Consider the following 20,699-nt stretch of genomic DNA (forward strand, 5'->3'; position numbering starts at 1 on the left):
TGCTCCAGGTAAGCTCAGCTCTGGATTGTCTCATCTCCAGCAGCAACGCAGCTTTATCTTTCAAGATGCTTTATCCTGTGCAGAGCTGCAGCCTGGGCTTGGCCAGAGGAAACAGCAGGAAATGAATCCCAGGTTTCCATCACTTTATTTACATATATATAAATATATATGTGTGCACATACAGCACACACAGTCCTGGAGTGTGGGACGTGCTCTTCAAGCCTCTAATTAAACCCTTCCATAAACAGTCCCAGTCCTCCCCAGACCCTTTGAGGTGCTGTGTGCCTGTGCTGCCTGGTGCTTCCCTCTCCTGGGATTTCTCCTGAGCTGCCACAGCCTGTCCCTCTGCTCCTCCATGGAGAGCCAGTGCCACAGGGACACCACGAGGAGCACGTTGAGTGCCCGTGCTGCATCGCCAGCCAGCTGTGCACAGCTGGGGCTGGATGCTGAGCTCTGCCCCTGGCATCACTCCTCACCCTTCCCATGCCAGCCCTGGGTGAGCTGATGGTTACCACAGCTCCAGCTCCTGAGCCAGGCTGCTGGAAATCACCTGAGGGGTTCCTTACCCTCTCCAAAAGCTGGATCATGCAGCCCTGGGCTTCTCCCTGAGTGTGCTGGGCAGCCACAGTGCCACACAGCTGGAGTTGGGCTTCCTCCCTTCACAGCATCACACCCCGCTTACTGGGCTCTACTGGGCCATGCTGGGAAACGCGAGGTCACCCAGTAAAGTGCTGTGTGGCCCCCCCAGCTACCTTGTGAACGAGCTGCACTTGATCTTCACCGTGTCCAGCCTCAGGTTCCCCTCGTAGGACAGCACGGGCGTCAGGAAGGCCTTGGGGAAGAGCGGCAGCAGGTGGCACTGGAGCTCGGGGTGCTCCTCGGCGCCCAGCGGCGGCAGGTAGGTGGTGACGGTGTCGGTGAGGGGGTTGGCGAGGTACTCCACGCTCTGCCTGTGCTCTGTCACCTCCAGCGCTATCCGCTTGTAGAGGTCGGGAAGCTGCTGCTTGTAACCATCCCCCTCCCCATCGGCCGTGCTGGGCAGCGCCTCGTACTCCGGCTCCTCCTGGCTGGAGCTGCTCTCCGCTGACCAGTGTCCGTCTGTCCTGCCGCGGAGCCGCTTGTCCCGCAGCGCCGGGGGCTCCGTCTTCACAAAGGTTTCCTCGACCTCCATCGGTTTGGGCTCTTCAAAGCTGCCAGCACTGTGCAGGAACAGGCTGGGGGGCGAGCTCAGCTCAGCCTGTGGAGGGACACGGGGTGGCAGTGCTAATTAATGATGTGATCAAGGTCTGTGACATCCCCCCCTGAGGTGCAAGCACCCCTCCCTGCAGCCCCCCTCGCCGCAGCATCCCTCCCTCCTGCACCTTTAAGGTCTCCCCATTGCTCTCCCATTTAATTTGCCTGAGCTCTCCCACGATCCAGCTGCCCCAGACTGTGGGATTAGGGAGCTGCTGGCTGGCAAAGCTCCAGGTTGGGTTTGTCCCTCTCGGGGTGGTGGGGCTGGAAAACAAAAGCACAGCTTTACCTTCATGGCCAGGTAGTCCTTAGCCCAGGTGGCGTTGGCGGGGTCTGGGATGGCTTTGCTCTGCCACTGGGGCACCAGCGTGGAGAGGAGCAAGTGCAACCTGCAGAGCCAACAGGCGTGGTCAGACACACAGACACGCCAGGCCCAACCCCTCTTCCCCATGGTGTCCCCTCTACCAACAGCTCCCTGTGCCAGGGGACAGGGCTGGACACAGCCACTCACGCTTTCCTGGCCGGAGGCGCCGAGCAGACGCAGGCGGAGAAGATGAAGAAGCTGCAGGTCAGCAGGACGGGCATCCAGTCCCCAGCGCCTGGAACACAACAGCCCTCCCTCACCCTGCTGCAGAACCAGGAGTGTGAGCAGGTTTGTTTGGGCTGGGACCCAGAGGTGTGACCTGGCTGCACTTTGCACGTGGGAAACACACGGAAGGCTGGTTTGGGCTTAAAACCAGGGGGGTTGTTTGGGATCCTGGGAGGTACCACGTGGCTCCTGCTCTCCCTCCTGGTCCTGAGCTGAGCACTGACAGAGGGATTTGGGTCAGGGGGGGTGTGTGGGGTGAAGGCAGCACAGAGTGGGTGAGGAGCAGAGACCTTACAAACTTCAGCACATCTCTAACAAACTCTCAGCACCTCACTGGGTTCCTGGGGAGCACCTCAGCTTGGCTTTGGCTTTAATTAACACTTTGAAAATCCAGTTTTTATACTGGGGAAAGCCTTTTTTTTTTAAATTTGAACTTGTCTGTTTGGTTTGAAGTCCCCCTCCTGCTCCCCACCCTGGAGCTGTCCTGCAGAGCCCTGCTCCTGTGCTCTGGAAGCCAATCTCCTGGTGAACCTGGCTCGGGGGTGCTGAGAGCTCCTGTGGCACGGTGCTGGGGAGGCAGCACTTCAAACAAGCTGTGTAGAGAAGCTTCTAGAGAAAAGGAGACTGAGGGGAGAGCTCATCGAGCTCTATAGCTGTCTAAAAGGTGGTGGCAGTGAGGTGGGGTTGGTCTCTTCTCCCTGGTAGCCAGTGACAGGAGAAGGGGAAGGGGCCTGAAGTTGTGCCAGGGGGAGCTTAGGTTGGGTATCAGGAACAATTCCTTCACTGAAAGGGCTGGAACAGGCTGCCCAGGGACCAGCTGCTGTTCAACCCTGTGGCTGATGGCTTGGGGCACAGCTGGGACCAGTAGAAACTGGAGAGCTTCAGTAAAGAGCAACCAGAGATCTTCACTGGCTCCACATCCAGGTGGAGAGGTGGCAAGTGGTGTCCCTCAGGGATCCACGCTGGGATCAGTGTTTAATACCTTCATCTTCAACACTGACTGTGGGATCTGGGGCACCCTCAGCACGTTTCTCACATGACACCAGGCTGAGTGGTGGGTTGGCACACTGGAGGGACAGGGTCCCACCCACAGGGACCTGGTCCAGCTCCAGAGGTGGGTCTGTGCAGACCTCATGAAGCTCAACTGGGACAAGTGTGAGGTCCTGCAGATGGGCTGGGGCAATCCTGGCTGCCAACACAGGCTGGGGGTGATGGGATGGAGAGCAGTCCTGAAGGAAAGGAGTTGGGGTACTGATGGATGAGAAGCTGGACATGAGCACAATGATGGGCACTAGCAGCCCTGAAGGCCAACAGCATCCTGGGCTGCATCCCCAGAAGTGTGGCCGGGAGAGCTCTGAGCCCCTTCCCATCCCTGGAGGGACCTACAGGGAAGCTGGGCAGGGCTGTTTGTAAGGGGATGGCGTGATGGGATGAGGGGTGATGGTTTAAACTAGAGCAGGGCAGGGTTAGATGAGCCCTTAGGAAGCAGCTCAATGGTTCAGTAGGTACAGAGGAGCAGGAGAGGTGTCCCCAGCCCATGGAAAACACGGTTCCAAGGACTGGAACCTCTCCAGGGACCTCTCCAGGCCCCTCACCCCACCACAAGGCGTTACCTTCCAGGCAGATGAACTCGCTGTTGCCCCAGGGCCCCTCTCCAGCGGCTGTGGACGCTGTCATGCGCAGGAGGTACGTCTCCCCGGGCTGCAGGTGGCTGATGTACTTGGAGCGCTGGGCGGTGGCGTTGGAGACTGCTGGAGGGAAGAGGAGCAGCAGCAAATGATGCACCCAGCACGTGTTGTTCCCCCGTTTCACTCGAGCCAGGTGGGTTTCCATCGCTTGGAGCACAGGCAGGTAACTGCTACTGCAGCTCTTTCCCCCCCCTCGCTGTTCCTGAGTCGGGGGAGGGCTATAGAAGACCCCACACTATAGGGCTGACTGGTGCCATCCCAAGGATCAGGCACCCAGGATTGTGTACCCTGTCCTTTCACAGAATCCCCAGGTTGGAAAAGACTTCTAAGCCCACCAAATCCAACCATCCCTGTCCTGTGCTGCCCCAGCTCCCTGAGCACCTCATCTCCCCTCTGTTCAACACCCCCAGGGCTGGGGACTCAGCCCCTCCCTGGGCAGCCTGTGCCACAGCCCCACAACTCTGCCAGGGAAGAACTTTGCCCTCCCAGCTGAGCTGCCCCTGCCCTGGGGCAGCTTGAGCCCATTGCCCCTTGTCCCATCTCCTGGGCTGGGCAGCTGTAGAGGAATCTCTTAAACACCCCCAGGGGCAGCTCTGAGTCTTGCTCCAGCCCCGGTGGTCCCTGACTGCACTGATCTCTCCCAAAGCATCACTCTCCTCCCCCCATGGTGCATCCCCATCCCTGCAGCAGGTACCCACCGTAGACAGCAGGGGCTGCCTCACTGTCCCTCCTCTGCAGGTAGATGTGGTACCCAGTGATGCAGCCCCTCTGCTGGGGCGCAGGGATCGCTTCCCACGACACCAGGATGCCGTTGGCCCGCGGCGTGGTGCACATCTGGGGCCCGGCCGATGGGGCTGCAAAACACAGGCCTGACTTAGAGCTGAGCTTAAGCCAGCCTAAAAACACCTGGGAGAGCATGGCTGTGATTTACCTTCTGCTCTGGAGTACCCCCTCACGGATGCCACTTGCCCGGCTCTGTCGCGATAGAGCGCGAACACGCTGATCTGGTAGCACACGTTGTCTCTGATGTGCTCTGAAGAGGGAGGGCAAAAGCAGAGGGTTAGGAGCTAAAGTAGTGGACTAAGAGCTAAAGCATCTTCCCTGCTTAAACCTGAGATGAATTCTCTGGTTATTAAGGCATCTTTCATAATGGGGGGGGGGGAACAATACTAAATGCTTCTCTTTGATCTCCTGCTCAGCTCAGCACAACCTGACTGTGTGTTGACAAGCAATATTCATGGAATTCCACGTTTCCCTCATGGAGAAACAGCTGTCAGCAGAGCCAGACCCTCCAAAGGGAACCTAGGACTGTGTTTTCTGCCCTGGGTATGGGGATGTTACCATATCCATTGCCTGTTGCTCTAAGATGTGAGGTGATGTAGAAGGATCTTGCACCCTGTTTCTTCCCCACGAGCATCCTCTGCCTGGGCTGTTCCCATGGGTTAGTTGTGGGGTCCATAGGAACTGTTTTCCCTCCTTCCCAAACCCAGGGTGGGAATATGCTGCTTTTTCCAGCTCCTTCCAGGGTGGGATGGAAACACCTCAGCAGCACAACACCAGGATGGGGGACAGGAAGGGCTGACATCACCCCGTGCATCGTAACCTCACAGCTACCCAACGTGCAGAAGGCAGATGGGTTGGGGTTAATAACCACTAATTAGGAGTAAGGAGAGAGCCTGTTCTTAAGCCTTTGGCCCCTTGTACCTCCAGCTGGGTCAGTTCAGCCTGGAGGGCTGGGTCTGTTCCTGGATGTTTTACTGATCAGAGGAAGTCTCAGCTGAGAGCGGCTGCGGCGCCGAGCCCGGAGCAGCCACAGACCCACCTTCCTCCCTATAAAAAGGCTCTAGATGCCACCATTTCCTTGGCTGAATGAGTAAAAACCAGATTCTGACCTGTTCCTTAAGAAAACATCCCAAAATGAGTGGTACCTGGGCAATGTCCCACCTGGAGGTGGCCGTTACCTGCTATCACTGCAGACAGGTTGGATGCCGGGAGCTTCACCCAGGCTGGATGGGGCGCTGGGTGCACGTTCCTCTGCGTGTCTGCCCACTCCACCACGTACCCACTGATGGATGTGGTGGGTCTGAGGGGTGGGTTCCAGCTGACAAAGATGCTGTGGTTTCCCATGGCTACAGCAGAGACCTTCTGAGGAGGAGGCAGGTCTTACAGGGGATGAAGAACAAGCAAACAGAGAGAGAGAGAGACACGGTCACCACAGAGTTGCCTCAACCTCTGGTGGATTTGGTAAGTTTGGTGTCTGATTTTTACTGCATCCCAGCTGGTTTTGCACCATGTGACCTATAAAAATACACAGTGGAGGTGGTGAGGTCACCACCATCCCTGGAGGGGTTCACAACCCACGTAGCCACTCCAAGACATGGGTTAGAATCACAGGCTGGTCTGGGTTGGAAGGGACCCCAAGGATCACAGAGCTCCAACCCCCTGCCACAGGCAGGGCCACCAACCTCCAGGTGGGTGTTGGCTGGACTGGATCCCAGGGGTCTTTTCCAACCTTAGTGGTTCTATTTGAGGGTAAATTCAGACTAGATGTGAGAGAAAAATTCCTGCCTGGGAGGAGGGAGGCCCTGGCACAGGGTGCCCAGAGGAGCTGGGGCTGCCCCTGGATCCCTGGCAGGGTTCAAGGCCGGGTTGGAGGGGGCTTGGGGCACCCTGGGCTGGTGGGGGTGTCCCTGCCCATGGTGGGGGGCATGGGGGGGGCTCTGAGGTCCCTTCCCACCCCCAAACTATTCTATGTGCTCTTGTCTTGTTTGGTGGGGCAGCGGTTCACAGGCAGCTTTGTACCATCCCTGAGATGCTGTCACAGGACACACCAACACCCTGTGATGGAGCCACCTACAGCCATCATCTCTCCCCACCATGGCTGGGGCTGGGAGGGGTTTTCTTGCAGGAGAACGTGTTGGTCAAGTCACTGAGTTTCCATCAATAGGATCAACCACAACCTGGCAAAGTGGATCTGCAGATCCCTGGGGATTCATGGAGATGGACCTTGTGGATGCCACCTATCCAGCCTTCTGCAAGGACTTTGACCTGTTCCCTCACAACATCCTTCTCCCTAAGCTGAAGGAATCTGGATCTGATGGGTGGACTGTCCAGTGCATAAAGAAATTGGCTGGATGGTCACATCCAGAGGGTGTTGGATGCATGAGGAGGTGGGACCTGAACCCATCCATGGTACACAGGATGAAGCAGAGCTCTGGTGTTATTCCCAGCAGGATCCCTTACCCTGGGTGCCCGGTTTGGTCACGATGGAGGTGGGGGGTGACCTGCCCCTCGAGTTCTCAGCAGTGACCGTTATCCTGTAGCCCACCCTTGGTGTGACCCTGGTGTAGCTGGTCTGGTTGGTGAGCTGTGCTTCTCCTGCCGGGGGTCTCTGCTGGTCCAGGGCTTGGAAGGTCACTGTGTAGTGCAGGATCCTTCCCCTCGCCTCCGAATCGCTCAGAGCCTGGGAGGAGAAGGGGGTTTGTTACTCTTCAACCAAACCTACTACCCCCAGGGGCATCTCTGTGCTAAAACCATCCCAGACAGGGGGCCCAGAATCCCCAGGCTGGAAAAGCCCTTTAAGCCCATTGAGTCCAACCATCCCTGTCCTGTGCTGACCCAGCTCCCTGAGCACCTCATCTCCCCTCTGTTCAACACCCCCAGGGCTGGGGACTCAGCCCCCTCCCTGGGCAGCCTGTGCCACAGCCCCACAACTCTGCCAGGGAAGAACTTTGCCCTCCCAGCTGCGCTGACCCTGCCCTGGGGCAGCTTGAGCCCATTGCCCCTTGTCCCATCTCCTGTCCCCTGGCTGCAGAGACCATCGCCCACCTCTCTGCACCCTCCTGGCATGAAATGTGAAAAATGGGAAAAAGGAAATGGAAAAAAGGGAAAAAGGAAATGGAAAAAAGGGAAAAAAGGAAATGGAAAAAAGGGAAAAAAGGAAATGGAAAAAAGGGAAAAAAGGAAATGGAAAAGAGGAAGAGGAAATGGAAAAGAGGAAGAGGAAATGGAAAAGAGGAAGAGGAAATGGAAAAGAGGAAGAGGAAATGGAAAAGAGGAAGAGGAAATGGAAAAGAGGAAGAGGAAATGGAAAAGAGGAAGAGGAAATGGAAAAGAGGAAGAGGAAATGGAAAAGAGGAAGAGGAAATGGAAAAGAGGAAGAGGAAATGGAAAAGAGGAAGAGGAAATGGAAAAGAGGAAGAGGAAATGGAAAAGAGGAAGAGGAAATGGAAAAGAGGAAGAGGAAATGGAAAAGAGGAAGAGGAAATGGAAAAGAGGAAGAGGAAATGGAAAAGAGGAAGAGGAAATGGAAAAGAGAAAATGGGAAAAAGGAAAAAGGGAAAAGGAAATAAAGATGAAAAGGAAATGGAAAAATGGGGGAAAAGGAAAAAGAAAAAAGGGAAAAAGGAAATGGAAAACGGGAAAAATGAAATCGAAAAAGGGGAAAAAGGAAATGGAAAAAATGGGAAAAAGGAAATGGAAAAAAGGGAAAAAGGAAAAAAGGGAAAAGGGGGGGAAGGGGGGAGGAAGAGGGGGGAGGAAAGGAAGGGGAATTAACTGCCCAGCTGGAGTTGTGAGCAGGTGGCAGCTTTGATTTGGGGAAATGCAGCCTTCACGTGAAGCTGAGCTGAAGGGCTGTATCAGGTCCCAGCCCTGTCTCTGACAGGTCCACACCCCGACACAGCCCTGGCTGGTTTTTCCAGCCGGTGCCAGGGTTGCACTATCAGTTTCACAGCTCCCCAGCTCCTCTGCAGGGGCTGCAGCAACCTGGGCTGGGGTTTTCTGGTTTGGGTTTTTGGGGTTTTTTTTCCTCTTCTGTCTTTCTTTTGGGTTGGGTTTTTTTTTTTTTTTTGGTCATAAAAGAAAAAAAGGGAGGGAAGAAAACAAACCCCCCCCCCTTTTAAAAATAGGAAAATATTTGCAGTGTTGAGAGTGGTTTTTGGCAGCAGGTTGGGAGAAGAGAGATGCTGAGACTGCTCTGAGAGCCTGCTGAAGTGAAACCTGCAGCCCTCTGGCTCTGGTGGGGAAATATGAGGACATACACAGAAACACAGGGTGGGAAGGGACCTCCAGAGCCCATGGGGTCCAACCCCCTGCCCAAGCAGGGTCCCTAGGACAGGGCAGGGCTGGAATCTCTCCAGAGAAGGAGACTCCATCCTTTCCTGCCAACATGTAAGCCAGAGATCCCCCTCTCACCTCAGTGATCAGCACCAACACTGCTTGGGTTCCACTTCACTCACCTTCCAGAAGAGAGAGATGCTCTGCTGCTGGGAGCCCAGGTCCTGCTGGCGGTACCAGACGTCCAGGAGCCCGGTGGGTGCTGGTGTGGGAGGAAGAGGGGAGAGGTGATACTGCCTGTAGCTTGAAGCCAGACACTGAGGAGCTGAAACTCCTGAGAGGGTGAACAGCCAAGGCTTGAAACAGCCCCAAACCCAGGTGGTACGTGGTGCTGTGCTGCTGCAGCTGGAGTCTGGCTGTGCTGAGGATGCTGCTTGTGAGGACACCGAGCTGTAAACCCAAGGGAGGGGTTTGGTGACTTCACCCTGTGCTCAGTAAGCAGGTTGGGTCCCAGTGCACTGAAGTGATGCTGTTAGCTCAATGTTAAGGTCCCTGGGGCTGGCCACATCGCTCCTAAAGCAGTGGGCAGCCTCAGGTGGTGGGTTGGTAGGAGCTGGAGGCTCTTGCTGCCTGGCTCCAGGCACTAAGTGTCTTTAACAGTGAGCTGGGAGGGAGGTGGCTTGACCTCCCCTCCCCATTCCTTCCACAGCTCTCCTTACAGTCACAGTGACCGGAAACCCTTGTTATGTTGGAAAAAAACCTCCTGGAACAATGCTACAGCAACCCTCAGGCTCCAGAAACTGGTGAATGAAGTGCTGACAGCTCAATCAGTGAGACATGAGGACAACCAAGGTGACAAGGGGTAGCAAAGCTCAGTTTCTTCAGGTCTGGGGCCAAAAATCACAGAGTCACAGAGGCCCTTCAGCATCTCTGTCCCTCCTCTGGACTCTCTCCAGGAGATCCCTGGCTGTTTGATCCCAGGGAGCCCAGCACTGGACACAACACTCCAGGTGGGGCCTGAGCAGGGCAGAGCAGAGGGGGATTTGATCAACCCATCAAATCCAAACAATCATTGGGCCAGGGAGCTGGTGCACAACCCCAGCCAGACCAGGGCTGCCTGCTATTTCCTATATGCAAAGGCAGAGAAAGACCTCGGTCCCAGCATGTGAAGAGCTGTTTCTCCTGTACTGACAGCAGAGAGCAGATGGAATAGAAAGTAGAAGAAGGACCAACAGGAGAAATGAAACCAGAGCCCACTGGCTGTGAAGGAGGGAGGAAGGGGCAGGATGAAAGCAGGGAGATGCAGGGAGAAGCAGGATTGCATCTGTCAGACCCCAGCCTGGAAAAACACATCCTGGCTCAGGAACAGTGCTGGGAACTGGGCTGGGTCAGCCTGGAGAAGAGAAGGCTGTGGGGGGACCTCACTGCAGCCTCCCAGTCCCTGAAGGGACCCCAGGAACAGGAGGGGAATCAGCTTGTTAAAGGGCAGAGACTGGCAGGACAAGGGGGCTGGAGTGAAGCTGGAGGAGGGAAGGGGGAGAGGAGAGACTGGGGGGGAAGTTGTTTGCAGAAAGAGTGGTGAGGGGCTGGAAGGGGCTGCCCAGAGAGGGGCTGGGTGCCCCGTCCCTGGGGGTGTTCAAGGCCAGGTTGGCTGGGGCCCTGGGCAACCTTGTGTAGCTCCAGGCCTGGAGGTTGGTGTCCCTGCCTGTGGCAGGGGGCTGGAGCTCTGTGATCCTTGGGGTCCCATCCAACTCAGACCAGGCTGGGATTCTATGATTCATCAAGCTGAAAAACCCTTCTCTCCTGGGCTTTGCAAAGGGCCAGACAGGTGTGCAAGGGCTTCAGCTCCTTCAAAGGGCAACTGTGGTGCACCCTGAGCTGCTCCTCTGCAGCCCATCACCTATCTGAAGGCAGAAAACGCTCCTGGGTTGGCTGAAAATACTCTCATTTGATCGCTCTGGCTACACCACAAAACGCTGGGGTGCATCTAGAAGCTTGAGAAAGCTGCTGAGAGGAAGGTGGGGGAAGGAAGGAAAAGTTCACACCTTCTGCATCAATCAATGCTGGTTACAGAAACTGATGCGCTCAGTAGTGGTAAATGGGATGAGTAATAACAGCCTCAGCCTGAGGAGCTTATAGTAATTCACAAAAAAAGCCAAGCAGGAGATGAAAGGAGGGGATGCCAAAGCAGCTGACACATCTTTGTTGAGCCACAGGCTTCTGAGAAGCGTAAGAACTTCTTCTCTGGTTAAGAACTGAAAGTTCTGCAAGCCTGGGTGTTCATGCAGCCCCAGGGTAAAGTTGGGCAGAGCTGAGAGCCCCAGGGCAGCCAGGGAGAATGATGGCAGGAGCTGAGGGTGAAGCTGGGCAGGCAGGGCTGAGAGCCCCAGGGCAGCCAGGGAGAACAATGGCAGGAGCTGAGGGTGAAGCTGGGCAGGCAGGGCTGAGAGCCCCAGGGCAGCCAGGGAGAACGATGGCAGGAGCTGAGGGTGAAGCTGGGCAGGCAGAGCTGAGAGCCCCAGGGCAGCCAGGGAGAATGATGGCAGGAGCTGAGGGTGAAGCTGGGCAGGCAGAGCTGAGAGCCCCAGGGCAGCCAGGGAGAATGATGGCAGGAACTTGGAGGATGGATCCTCAGGTTGGTGCTGTGCATCCTTGGAGCCCAATGCATCATCCTTGGGGGTAGAAGTGCTCTTCGCTCACCTCCTTCATGGTGAGACCTCCCCAAAATGTGTTGGCCAAGTTCTGCTCTGCTGAAGCCACCCAGGTCTCCGGCAGCTCCACGACGTGGTGATGGTGGAGAGCACTGGGGATGCTCCCAGGGGAAGAACTTCTCTACCAAAGTTCTCATCTCTTCCCAAGTGAAATGGAAGAGCTTTGTTGAAAAGCACCAGCATCAGCAGAGCTGGGAGAGGCCAGGTGGTTTCCTGGCCACTTCACCCAACTTCTCAGCGAGCTGTTGGGCGAGCTGCAGGACGCAGAGTGTGACACCCGAGCTGTGGCTCGTCAGCACCCCAGGCGTGACGTGGCAGCCACCCTGCCCTGAGAACAGGGTTCTTGTGGGAATCCAGTGAAACACTTCAGTATGAACCACCACAGGAGAGGTTTCTTTTCCCAGCTGAGCTGCAGAAACGTTTCCGTGCCTTCTCCGGATGTGGCACGAGGCAGCAGGTTGCTGCAGCTCCAGGCAACGTGGTGAAGGTTCCTCCAACCTTTGCTGTATCATACCCTTCAGGCCTTCATAGAATCACAGAATCCCAGCCTGGTCTGGGTTGGAAGGGACCCCAAGGGTCCCAGAGCTCCAACCCCCTGCCACAGGCAGGGACACCAACCTCCAGCCCTGGAGCTACACAAGGTTGCCCAGGGCCCCAGCCAACCTGGCCTTGAACACCCCCAGGGATGGGGCACCCACCCCCTCTCTGGGCAGCCCCTTCCAGCCCCTCACCACTCTCTCTGCAAAGAACTTCCCCCCAGTCTCTCCTCTCCCCCTTCCCTCCTCCAGCTTCACTCCAGCCCCTTGTCCTGCCAGTCTCTGCCCTTCAACAAGCTGATTCCCCTCCTGTTCCTCTGCTCCCTTCAGGGACTGGGAGGCTGCAGTGAGGTCCCCCCACAGCCTTCTCTTCTCCAGGCTGACCCAGCCCAGCTCCCTCAGCCTCTCTCCCTAGGGGAGCTGCTCCAGCCCTCTGAGCATCTCCATGGCTCCTCTGACCCCTCTCCACCAGTCCCACATCTTCCTTGTGCTGGGCCCCAGCCCTGGACATAGGGCTCCAGCTGGGGCCTCCCCAGGTGCCTCCCTGGGTTACCTGCTTCGGGGGTCCGGGTGTAGTAGGTGCTCCAGTTGCTCCACAGCCCTCGCTCGGGGTGGATTTTACAGCTGACCTGGAACTCGTAGGCTGTGTGAGGCTCCAGACCATGCAGGCTGCACTTCTCACTGTCTAAACTTTCAACCTGAAATGAAGATAAAGGATGAGTGATTTAAACTCACAAGGAAACCAGGGCTGAAGGCAGCTACGGGCTCCATTCCTGGTGCCCAAGGGAAGCCTGGGCAGCCAAACAACACCTGTAACCAAGAGCAGGCAAAACCCTGCTCTGAGGGAGCTTTAACAGCTCCACAAACCGTGCAATGACCCATCAGCCTTCCAGTTCTTCACCAGAAAACTCCCTTGCTTAGTTACATGAAGCTGAAGGAGTGTCCTGGCTGTGTGTGCTGCTTGACTCCAAGCAATACAGCTGGGTTTTAACCCCCTAAAGTGAGAGGAAAGGCTGCTGATCAGCCTCAGGGAAGGCTAAGGGGGCTTTGGGAGCTGCATGTCTGTAGCCATGAGCTACAGTGAGCAGACACGAGCGTGGTCTGATAGTCAAACAAACTCCAATTCATTGGTGCATTGCAATTCATTACACTCAGTGAAATGGGAAATACTCATCTGCAGAGATTTTATAGAGGATCAGGGGTTTTACTTTCATCTGGTTTAGGATCGATGAGAGGTTTTGACCCATAGGTGATAGGGTTGGGGTTTTTTAAGTATGGTGCTAGGGAGGAGCCAGGGGCAAACCTGGGCAAACTGATTCCAGTGGCAAAGGATGAGAAAGCAATTACATCAAAGAAAAGGAATCAAGTCAAAGAATGAAGAAAATCAATTAAAAAAATTAAAAAATTTAAATAAATTAAAAAATAAAAAATTAAAATCAATTTTAAAAATTAAAACCAATTAAAAAATTTTAATCAATTAAAAATAAAAAATGATATCAATTAAAAATTTAAAAATAATTAAATCAATTAAAGAATAAGGAATTAGATAAAAGAATGAAGAAAAATGAAATCAATTTTTAAAAATTTTAAAATTAAATCAACTAAAAATTTAAAAATTAAAATAAATAAAAAATAAATTAAAATAAAAAATAATAAATTAAAATCTATTCAAAATAATAAATTAAAATAAATTTAAAAGAATAAATTAATAAATAATTAAATCCATTAAATAATAATAATAAGGAATTAAATCAATCAAATAATGAAGAAAATTAATAAAATCAATTTTTTTAAAATTAAAAAGGAATTAAATCAATTAAAATTTTTTTAAAAAATGACTTAAACCAGCTAAATCAACCTGGGAGGATCCCAGTTCCCCTTCCTGCCCAGAAGGGCATTACCGTGCTCCAGGTGTGCCGGGTGAGCGGGCGGTATCTCAGCCTGTAGCGCTGCGCCTGTGCTGGGTGGGGCCAAAAGAAGGTGCAGCTGGTGGAGGAAGAGTTTTCAAATTCCACTAGGAAGTTGGGAGGATGTGGTTTCACTGGTGGCACAAACAGAGAGAAGCAGAGAGCGGCTCAGCGGGGTGTGGGGGGGAGGTGGGAAGGAGAGTTCAGAGTCACAGGGGTGGGAAGGGGCCTCCAGAGCCCATGGGGTCCAACCCCTGCCCAAGCAGGGTCCCTAGGACAGGGCAGGGCTGGAATCTCTCCAGAGAAGGAGACTCCACACCCCCTGGGCAGCCTGTCCCAGGGCTCCCTCACCCTCACTGGGAAGAAGTTCTTCCCCAGACTGGAGGGGAACTCCCTGTGCTCCAGCTTGAGCCCATCGCCCCTTGTCCTGAGTTCTAACCAGAGTTACTGGTTTAGGCTGGCTGGATGCATTTTTGGAGGGGTTTAAATGAGAAGGGGGCTCAGAAATGTTTCTGCACCTTCCAAAAAGGCTGGGAGGTGGTGAGCCACGTGCTTCCTTACCAATGTCCAGGAGTGTGAACACGAGGGGCTGGGAAAAGGCACTTCCAAGCTCGTTGGAGGCAGCAACCACCAGCGTGTACGTGGAGTCAAAGCTCAACTTGCTCAGCGCCAGTGAGCCAAGCTTCTTATCCAGGCTCTCTTCTGAAACACAGAGGACATCTGTCCCATTGGATAGCCTGGGACAGAAGGGAGATGCTTGGTTAATACTCTCCAAGAAAGCTAAAGACTGGGTGCACCAGGGCACAGCTCATGCCCCTGGACAACTGGGCTGTGCTGGGTCCCTTGGGGCTCTTCCAGTAGGACCAAGGGAGGGGTCTCCACACTGGAAGCTGGGCAGGCTGCCTGCTCCTTCAGACCTGTTTAAACACAGTGTGGCCAAGGTGCCACACTGCTCTGTGTTATTAATTCCAGGAGAAGGAAAGATGGTTGGATTTCCACCCAGCTCCACGTAGGTGAGCAGGTTCCTTTTGATGGAGCCTGATACTCCTCCACAAACGAGCACAGGCGTTGGCACGACAGGATTTGGGGGGATGGGGAATGTTGGGTTTGGGGATTTTTTTTTTGTAATCATCTTTTTTTGGTGGATGCATTTTACAAAAGCTACTCATTAACCACCTAACTCACAGTCTGTCAGACTGTGTGACTCCAAACCCAACTTTGCCTTCTCAGTCCCATTGCCTTGAGTAACTCCTTTGGCTTCTCTGTGTATTTTCTTCCCCCTGAGTCAGAGGTGAGTGCATCACAGCACTTCAGGCTGACCTTTTGTAGATGGCTTAGTAACTTACTACTGGTGAGCACTGCTATACCTTGTTACAGCGCTCACAGGGCTCGTTAGCCACCACACTTCCCTGCCCTGTGCAAATTACATGGGCATAACAAGCAGGGACAGGTTTCTACCAGTTGCTAAGAGAGCTGCTGCTAGCTTGGCCAACAGAAGCAGGTGAAGGAGGAGGTGAAGAAGAGTGAGCCTTGCAGGTCAAGGAGAGGGTCACCATGCAAACAGGGACTAGTTCAGTCCACCCAGTGGCTTCCAAAGGGCTAAATTAATTCATTTCACCCAGTTTGTGATAAGGTTCCTCCAATGCACAGCTGCCTCCTTGGGCTGACTCCTAACCCAACCCTTTCCTAAGCTTTAATAAGGGTAAATCTGCAGCAAATGGGGTAGAAATAATAATAAAGCCCCCCTCCAAGATGGAAATAAAGGTATCAAAGAGCCCACGTCCCCACATTACTTACTGTATGAGGTAAGTAGTGTTGATGTGCGTGAGCCTGCCTTTCTCCCAGGTGCAGGTGGGATGCCCATCTCTCCCGTACTGGATACAGGACACGTTCCTTGGCTCATCTGGAGGACCTGAAATGGATATTCCTATCAGTTTCTTCCTCAGAGGCGCTGATGGGAGGCACTTTAAGAAATGCAGGGCTTGGCTTTTTGCTTCTTTTGGGTGGTTTTTATTTTAAAGGGTGCATAAACAAACTGTTGGGGCGAATATATATATATATATATAATTTTTTTTTACATGTGAAAACAGCTGAGACTGTGATTTCCGTGGCCTGCTGAGAACTCTGACACTTGAGCGAAACCTCGGTGACTATATAAGGGTGTCAGATGAAGACAAGTGTTTAACAGCTCTCCAGGCTGGGCACCACAAGCTTACAGCCCTTGTTTAGAGAGAGAAAACAAAGCAAGCAAGCAAAACACCCCAGCAGAAAACACTGAAAGAAAATCTAAAGATCCCTTTGAACTGTTCTGATGAGCCCCCCTCCAGGCTCTGGGGAGATTAAGGGGTGTTGGGGGTAGGACAGGAGGGAGGGTGATGCTCTGGGTACTTGCTCTGAGCAGGCAGTTTTCTTTTAGCATCAGTAACGGAATATTTGCAGCGCAAGAGACCGCAGTGGGTGGCCTTTTTCCAGCAGAGGTGCTACTTTCTGAACACGTGGCTCAGAGGTCGCCCAGGAAGCGCTGAGCAATTAAGCAATTAACATCCCCTTACTTCCAGACTCGATATCGATGCCGCAGATGAGCTTTTTCTTGTAGTCACAGACCGTTTTGCAGGTGAACATGTGCTTGCCGTAGGCGTGCACCAGGAACTGGGCGCTGACGGAGCCGCTGGAGTTGCTGATCAGCTCGGAGCTGTTAATGAAGATGGCTATCCTGCACTGCTCGGGGTGTGGAGGGGGTTTCAGCTGGCAGGAGAGGGTGATCTTGGTGCCGGGCCGCACGCGAGACGCGGTGTCAGCCGTCATGTTGCCCTTGGCGCAGATCTCGGCGGCGGCGGCGCCGCGGGGCAGGCGGCTGGAGGGCAGGTTGCCCTTGCTGCAGGCCTCTGGGAGAGAGAGAGAGAGAGAGGGGGGAAATGGGCCTGGCTCCCAGCCCTGCTGCTCACCCTGGGCAACACACCGCGCTCTGAGGAGGAGTCAGAACCCAAGAGGGCACGTATATGTGTCTATAGAACCATAGAATCATGGAAGGCCTTGGGTTGGAAGGGATCTCAAAGCCCATCCAGTCCCATCCCCTGCCACGGGCAGGGACACCTCTCCCCAGCCCAGGCTGCTCAAGGCCCTCTCCAACCCAGCTTTGGACACCTCCAGGGATGGGGCAGCCCCCACCGCTCTGGGCACCCTGTGCCAGGGCATCCCCACCCTCAGAGTGACCCTCATTCCTTCCTAATGTCTGACCTGCCCCTGCCCTCTTCTAACTTGAAGCCATCACCCCCTGTCCTGTCCCTGCACTCCCTGGTGACCCATCCCTCTCCCACATTCCTGTAGGACCCCTTTAAGTGTTGGTAAGTCACAATACAGACTCCCCAGAGCCTTCTCTTCTCCGGGCTGAGCCAGCCCAGCTCTCCCAGCCTGGCTCCAGAGGTGCTCCAGCCCCCTGACCATCCCTGTGGCTCCTCTGGACTTGCTCCAAGAGCTCTACATCTTTCCTCAGCATGGTAACCCATGGAGTAGCACTGTGCCTAGTCCTCAGCAGGGTCAGAAACCAAGGCAGGGGGGTTGTATGATGACCAGCCATCATACAAAAACCCCCAACCCCAGGTGAAAGCTCTCAGAAGTCTTTTCTCATCGTGGTTTAAGGGAATGCCATCTACTGAAGAGACAAGCAAAACTTTCTTGGACTTGCAGGGAGCTCATGTCTTTTTGGAGGGGCACAGGGTGTGGGACAGGCAATCCTGCACAGCCAGGGACGCTCATGCTGTGGGCAAACAAGCTGAGCAGCAGCAGAAGGCAAGGGCAAGGTTTGTCCTTCCTCACCAGGTCTGTCTCTCTCCATGGAAGCCATAGACACATCTCCTCACATAACCAAGAGATCCCCCCTGAACTAAACCAAATACAACCTCCACACATGACTTCTTAGCAGTGTCAGACCAGCCAGCACGAGCTCCATCACCACAGAGCATGGGATGGTGCAAGGCAGTAGTGGAGGATCAGGGTATTTTTTGATGGAAAATACCTAATCCAGCATGAAATTTTGCTCTCTCTGATAAGGAAGATGTTTATTCCCACACTAGGCAGGAGCAGGAAAAATAAACCCCAAACCCTAATGAGGTGAGGGTGTGCTTTAAGTGCTAATTGCTGTGCAGGAGGGGATAAATCTTACCTGTCATGAAGTGCAACAAGAACCAAGCAGCTGCAGGCACGATCCATACAAAAGGCATTTTGCTCCCTACAGAGAGATTAATACCTGTCAGCAGGTCTGAAATGGGGGGGAATCTTTTACAGCTACTGGTAGGTTACAGTCTTACAACCCCAGAGCCCCCCTGAATGCTTGTTTCACAGGACTAACAACAGCCTCTGCTAACCCCAGTAAGTCGGGACTCCCGGGCTTTGGCATGAGTGGCAGCTGGTATCTGCTCCCCTCCCTCCCAAAGTCACCCCCCCCACAAGCCCAGAACCCAAAAATCCTACTGCAGAGAACAAGCACAAACCATCAGTGCCCCTCACAGCACAGGGTTTGCATGCTGCACTGCCACACAGCCCACGCTCTCCCCAAACCCTGCACCCCCTTTGCCACAGGACCCCCCTGGACACCCTGAGGGATGTCCTGAGAGAGCCCCTGTCTCCTCCACACACCCTCTTGCTGGTCCATCAGGCTGCTTTACGCCGCCCCCTCCTCTCAATTGAGGATGGAGCCGTTTGGGATGCCCACCACCATGGAGCAGGCAGTGCACCTCACGAGGACCTTGGACTTGGGAGACCCCCAAATCCAAGGGAATCGACCTCACCCCAGGTGCCCAATGGACTCTTGAGATTCCCAGACCAGAGGATCACACATAAAATTCTGTATAGAGCCTTGGGAACTCACAATCCTACCACCTCTTTCAACTGCTGCCCAAAAGGAAAGCCACCCCTTGCAGCTTAGTTATGGCAGTGTAACTCCATTGGCACACAGGGTAAGCACCCTGTTAATGCCACAACCAACCCAACCAGCTCTGGGAATGTTCTAAAGGCCACAGGAATGCTCAAAAGTTCTGCACAACTGCAAACATATGTTGTGTCTAAACTTGGGGAGTAAAACCCCACTCCAGGAGTCATGAATCAAAGCCTCTTACTCCTTATTCTCTGTTATTCTAGTCTTATTCTGTATTATTCTAGTATTATTCTTATATTAGTCCATATTTTTCTTATATTACTCTATATTATTATATTACTCTATAATAATATATCATTATATTTTTCTATTCTATAGAATTCTTCTCTATTATACCTTATTTCCAATTATTCAAGGTCAGCCAGAACTAAGCTTGGTATTTACTCCTACATTTTGCAACTCTTTCCTTTTCCTCCCTTCCCAGGGAGACCTACAGGAGTGGGGGTAATATCTCAGATGCTCCAGAAGCAAACACACCACCGAGCTCTTTGTGTAGCTCCTGCACTGTCACAGGGATGCAGCTATTTTAATGGCTTGATGCCATGTTAGAACCACAATCACAGGGGTAGGAAGGGACCTCCAGAGCCCATGAGGTCCAACTCCTGCCCAAGCAGGGTCCCTAGGACAGGGCAGGGCTGGAATCTCTCCAGAGAAGGAGACTCCACTCCCTTGGGCAGCCCTGGGCAGCCTGTCCCAGGGCTCCCTCACGCTCACTGGGAAGAAGTTCTTCCCCACATGGGGGGGAACTCCCTGTGCTCCAACTTGAGCCCATCACCCCTTGTCCTGTCCCCACAGACACTGAAAAGGGGCTGCCCATGGCCCCCTGCATCCCATACTTAAGATACTGATAAACATTAACAAGGTCCCCCCTTAGTCTTCTTCTCTGCAGGCTGAACAGCCCCAGCTCCCTCAGCCTTTCCTCCCAGGGGAGATGCTCCAGGCCCTTCATCATCTCCATATCCCTCCTCTGGACTCTCTCCAGGAGATCCCTGGCTGTTTTATACCAGGGAGCCCAAACACATTGCCATGAAATGAAGCTTTAAATCCCTGCCTGCTTTTCATGCCACTTTGGATGGAGGAGCACTTCCAGGGGGGTGCATTGTTACAGGTGTTTGAATATAAAACCAACAAAAAAAAGTTAATATATTAAAAAGAAGTTATTTGGGGTATTTTTAAAATATTTATAATGAGGTGGGATCCCTGTTTTTGAAGCGAGATGATAACCTGGTGTGATCATGAAATACCTGTTGGCCAGAGTGCCCGTGGAGCCCTGGCTCTATTCCAATCCAGCTGCTCCTTGGAGCGCAGCGCCGAGCATCCCTGCCGTGCCGCAGCTCGCCACAGAGCTGCTTCACACGGTGCCTCCCCTAGGCGATTAGTAACTGTGAGAGTGAGCAATCGCAGCACCCAGCTTCTTCAAGTAAATGCTCTGCCTTCCAATAAACTGAAATTGCCCAGAGACTCTGTAAACATCCTTCAGCCAACTGGCTCTCTGACAGCAAAACTGTACCCAAAGCACTTGAGTCAGCGGGCAAAAATAGGCTCACTTCAAGGAGTTTTAATTAGTGGTTTACTTAGGTAAGTGCTAGACAATCTGTGTGGCATCATATGAGTGCAGCAGAGCGTATGAGGTGTGAGAGAAGGAGAAATAACCTGCAGCTGAGAGCAAAGATACAGGCGGGGGGGATTAAGATTAACAAGGGAAAAGGGTATTGCTGTGCTAAGGGAAAGAGATGGGATGTTGTCCTGCTCTGTGTGAGGCAGAGGCATCGTGGAAGGTGATCCTTCTACCCCACAATCACCTTCTACAACGCCTCTTCTCACAGAAGGTGCCTGTTCCTGTGTGTTTATCTCGACTGAAGACATGAGGGGCAAAGACCCTCTTTCTGCCTATGGATCCACCATAACCACAGCCACCAACTCAAGTTCTTGTAAAGCAGAGAAGCTCCCTGCATTGCTTTAAACCAACTTTAAACCAACTTTTTATGCCTTCCCCCGCCACGTTTCCCTAAAAGAAAAGCTCCATGTGATGCAAGCACCTCTA

At 53.5% G+C, this 20,699-nt stretch overlaps 1 protein-coding gene across 1 annotated transcript; it reads right to left on the reverse strand.

Moving 5' to 3' along the window:
- Window positions 1–354: 354 nt before the first annotated feature.
- IL12RB2 (interleukin 12 receptor subunit beta 2) lies at window positions 355–17,942 on the reverse strand (the record flags this gene model as incomplete). The annotated part of the gene is made up of 15 exons (XM_084265844.1): window positions 355–1,237; window positions 1,523–1,622; window positions 1,745–1,832; window positions 3,436–3,573; window positions 4,209–4,364; window positions 4,442–4,543; window positions 5,472–5,672; window positions 6,754–6,973; window positions 8,751–8,830; window positions 12,369–12,513; window positions 13,717–13,856; window positions 14,284–14,459; window positions 15,520–15,634; window positions 16,275–16,607; window positions 17,885–17,942. The coding sequence occupies 15 exons, from the start codon at window positions 17,940–17,942 to the stop codon at window positions 749–751; spliced, it is 2,541 nt and encodes an 846-aa protein (XP_084121970.1). The 3' UTR covers window positions 355–748.
- Window positions 17,943–20,699: the final 2,757 nt, after the last annotated feature.

The sequence above is a fragment of the Gallinula chloropus genome (genome assembly GCF_964237585.1).
Source record: "Gallinula chloropus genome assembly, chromosome: 6".
NCBI classification, from domain to species: Eukaryota; Metazoa; Chordata; class Aves; order Gruiformes; family Rallidae; genus Gallinula; species Gallinula chloropus.